We start from the raw sequence: 4,511 nt of genomic DNA, 5'->3' as shown, positions 1-4,511 counted from the left end.
CTGAACCATTCCCGAAGGCAGAGGGAGTGCGTGCGGTGAGGGCAGCAGTGCTGCTGTTGAGTGCTGGGGTGCTCGGTGCCGTGCTGGGGCTGGGCGCTGTGTGCGTGGAGAAGTGCGTGCTGTTTGCAAGGGTGGCACCTGTGGCACCTGTGGTGAGAGGTACAGCAGGGTCGTTAATGCTTCACGTCTGCCTGGCCAAGGAGGGACAGAGCTGTCCCCAGCACTGGGCTGCAGTGCTGGAGCACTCTCATACTGGAATGCTGGGAATTTTTAAGGAAGCAAAGAGACAGCAAACTTTTAAAGTGCAGGGGATTCACAGGTGTCAGATGAACATCCAGTGAGTATATTCCTTTTTGGTTATGTCTGCACCTTTCATGCTAAATGCTGTGTTTTAAAATGCACTCAAATACATGACTGAAAACCAGACTTGTCGGATATTATTGCCTATTAAGACAGCATATTTCATTTTGTTGCATGAATGAAAAGGCATTATACACTCTGTGAGGTAACTGTGTGTGAGAAAAAGAAAAAAGAAATTATCAGGGAAAAAAAATCAATGCAGTTCTCTCAAGTGAATTAGGTTTCTTACCAGGTGTGGTCATTGTTATCGTCTGTCCTGAAAAAGAGAAAGAGATAGAAAAACTATAAATTAAACTTTCAAGGAACTAAACACGTCATTGGCCAAAAATACAAAAAGACACATTCCTTCCTCCCAAACATCAGCTAAGCTTTTCCCAGGAAATTACACATTCTTAAGTATTATTTAGTGGATGTAGCAACAATCAGACCCCCAAAATATCAAGCATGTGGTCACAGAATCACAGAATGGTCTGGGTTAGAGAGGATCTTAAAGACCGTCTAGTTCAAACACCAGTAGATGCCACCCAGTAGATTAGGTTTCTCAGGGCCACCCAAAAACTTCCATCCACTTCTTTGGTTCTTCCTTCCTCTTTCTTTTACTTCTTCTACCAGTTCTTTCCCACTATGTTTGTTTCTTGGAATTTATTTCTTTTTTTGTGGCACGTGTTTTTCAGATAGTACTTTCCTATTTATAATTTCTCTGTTACTTCAGCTTCCCTACATGGCACTTCACAACTGCTGCAGCTCTACTCTTTTGAAAATAAACTCCTTCAACCTTTAAAGCAAAAAGCCAGGTTTATGTGACAAAGTGCAATACTTATGAGGGATACATAAGTATCCTGTTCATGTGCCAGAATCAAAACCATGTCTCTCGTCTCTGACACAGATGATCAACATAGGCAGTTCTCCTGGGACTCCAGAGATTTTCTCCCTATCGACCTGACAAGCAGCAGCACACGTGTTGGTTGCTTAGTGGGCACCATGGATTCTGCACCCCATATGGACAGTTCAGAAAGCTGACAACGGCCATTAAAAACACACAGCCAGTGATGGCAACGTCACCTGCAAAGAGTGAGCAATTTTGTGCTCAGAACTGTCATGAAGTGTATCTAAGCCATGATATGAATATGAATGTAAACAAAAGCTAAAGTCTTGCAAATACTTGTCTAGTGAGCAGCTGAATTTGTTGTGGACAGTATATTATTCAAGATCTCTTACCACAAATTAAAATTTGAAAAAAGCCAATAGGCTGATGTCTTACAGAAAAAGTATCAAGAGAAGTCAAATGAACTCCAGCTAAAAAGAGTAATGCAGTATTTCTTTACAGAAGTGGGGAGGGGTGTTGCCTAAAATCTGCTTCATGAGATGAGGATATGGGTCTGTCTATACTTTGCTTGAAATCATATGAAACTGCCAAAATAACATTGCTCTTAATTGTAAGAATATAGTCTCTAAAATGTAGCAGACTGACAACAGGTTGAATAACACGGGTGTAGAAGCCACTACATTAACAGGCCTAGCATGACGATTCATTTATATCTATATATCTTCATTGCATTCTTTTCAAAGCTACAGAATATTAGCAGATGAAGCTTCCTAACCTGAAAGAGGTTACAGATAAGAAACAAAAATATAGGTGATCTTTTGAACTATCAGTGTACCTTCAGCATCCAAAATCTCCTATCTGCAACATTTCTTTACAACAATTGCATAAACAATAGCTATACACATTAAACTGCCAAGGAACCCTGTAAAAGCTAACAGTTATACTCATTCATATTTGCCATAAACAATTAATTTTCAATGTTCTTTCATGGTTTTCAATTCAGTGTTTGAAAACTGGCAGTTGGTCATTCTAAATTCCATAATGTGATTTTTCTTTATTCAAATGGCTTCTCAGATGAAGAATCAATTATTCCCCCTCCTTTCCCTAATCTTACTTTAGTTCAACACATCAAATATACCTCAAGCTAAAAATTAACCTTCTGTGAGCATCAACACAGATCAACTTTCACTTAAAAAACTTTTCCAAGAACACAATAAAAAGAAGTTGTAGAAAAAGTCCTAAATTAAACTCTGCTCAGATTAGTGAAACATTAAGAAATGGGTTTCAAGCTGCTTACTGATCTCTAATGCAAACATAATAGAAACAAAAACATATACATCAAGACTGCCTCTTCCAAGTAAAGTGAGATAATAAGAGAAAAGGGGGATCATAAGCTTGTTGGTGTTGTGTTTCTGGTTGCCTCATTCACTTCCTCAAGATTCCTGTGAAAATAATTTTCCCCATCCTCCCCCTTGTAAAGTTAGGAATAATGCTAGTAGCTTAAATAGAGTGTAAAGTTTATTGCTCACTCGCAGTGAGAGATGCTAAACATTACACATAATCATAGAACTCCAGGTTAGAAGTGATTTTAGAAATCACCTGGTCCCACTGCCTTGCTCAGAACAGTGTCTTAAAACAGTCTGGAAAGTAATAGTCCTAGATTGCCTTTTTTTTCCCCCTACAACTAAGCAGTGTTATTTTAACAGAACTTCATGGCAGTTTTATGCTCTTCTAAGCATTTTAAGGGTCTCCTGCTCTCCTGTGATTCTCTTCCCTGATACGCTTTATTGTAAAAATGGAAGAGGACGCAGTTGAAAAGAATTCAATAGGTGGCACCAGAACACTAGAAAATCCTCTCAGAAAGAAAAGCAAATACATTTCCCCATGAAACCTTATTGGGAGATACTTGGTAAAATGAAGGAAAATCAAGAAGGATCCCAACACACCAGACTCTGTTGCTCTGAGATTAATAGGTATATTGCTACTATTCATTTATTTTCAAAAACCTGACCTAGAGCTAACAAATATGTCTGCGTTAACCTCAGGCTAACAAAGTAAACCTCAAAGACAAAACTGTCTGCTCATGTTTATATTCTAAAACATAACTCTGGAAACTTGAAAGCTGAAATCCAAAAATATCTTTAAAATGTAATAAGGATGTCCAATCCCCCAAACACACGGTGTGCAGTACCAAAGCTTGGTGATTGCCAAACTAAGCAAGTCGGTCTGAGTTTAAACAAGAACTATCCCAAAACTTTTCTCAAAGCTTAAACTGCATCCAACCATAAGACAGTTTTAAGATGGTATGTGTAGGATAGCCCAAGGATAACATCAGATAACCCAAGTGGAAGAATTAAAGCATAGAAAAAGTTCCTACTACTGAAGTAAGTTTTTTAAGCCTCCCTTTCCCTTGTCCTGCTTTGGCCACCAGTTGGTTACTGCTGACTTACCTAAAAGATTTGCAACCCATCAGTAATGTTTGAGCAAATCTGGCCTTAATCACATGCCCTGGAAAAAGATATAACCAGCAGCTCATCCCACGGGCAGATGGGAGACTGGCTAATTGCTTTCATTCTCCTTCCTCTCTGGCTACCAGTTGGCAGACAGAATGCAGCTTCTGCTTGAAAGGAAGGGTTGAGATGGAATGACAGGCTGCCAACAAAATACACCTAAAGCAAATGAGCTGACCACTCTTTCTGCTGAAAACCCAAAGACATACTGGCCCTGTAAGTGAACATGCGACTGCTGCCTTATGAAGAAACCTTTTGATGTCCAACAAGAAGAGCAAGTGGAAAAACCGGGAAAGAAACCAGGCCACCAAAAAAAAGCCTATCCCTTCAAACCCCTAGGACAGCCTGGGTCACATCTGGAGGTACAGGAGCTGCTGTACCACCTCTGCAGTACTGACTCTGTGCTCAGTGCAGTGAACTGTGGTTGCACCTGTAGAAGAAGTCCAGTTGTATAAGGAGATAGCTTGTTGCTGTCTTAGGAAAGTGCTTTTACTTGGCAGGACCAAGCAGCTTAACAGAAGACAAGTGGGACCCAGAATATGTTAAAATATACTGTTTTTCAGGGAAGTCCAGGGTCTGATCTTCTCAAGCAGAAGGAAGTGCCAGCACACATTTCCTGTGTGCGTGTGCTATTAATAACACAAACTCCAGCTGATAAGATGGAGATCCTCTTGAATCAGCATTAAGAGCCTAAAAATGTTATCATGTTTATAGGGGCAAAAATCCATTAGCTGACGACAGGGAACATCCATTTTAATTCCATTCTGCTGCTTAATTTGCGCAGTGAGTAAAATGGACCTGGTTTTGTATTCCTG

General features: G+C 39.9%; 1 protein-coding gene across 1 annotated transcript in view; it reads right to left on the bottom strand.

Annotated features, from left to right (window-relative positions):
• PTPRC (protein tyrosine phosphatase, receptor type C) overlaps positions 1–4,511 on the bottom strand; it is a 61,591-nt gene that overhangs the window by 25,777 nt on the left and 31,303 nt on the right. The window contains 2 exon segments of the mRNA XM_017729721.1: positions 1–147; positions 590–616. Of these exon segments, the coding sequence (XP_017585210.1) occupies positions 1–147; positions 590–616 (174 nt within the window).

Source organism: Corvus brachyrhynchos, unplaced genomic scaffold (assembly GCF_000691975.1).
Source record: "Corvus brachyrhynchos isolate BGI_N302 unplaced genomic scaffold, ASM69197v1 scaffold101, whole genome shotgun sequence".
Taxonomy (NCBI): domain Eukaryota; kingdom Metazoa; phylum Chordata; class Aves; order Passeriformes; family Corvidae; genus Corvus; species Corvus brachyrhynchos.
Note: the sequence above shows the minus strand (reverse complement) of the source record. Positions and strands in the feature narration are given on the sequence as shown.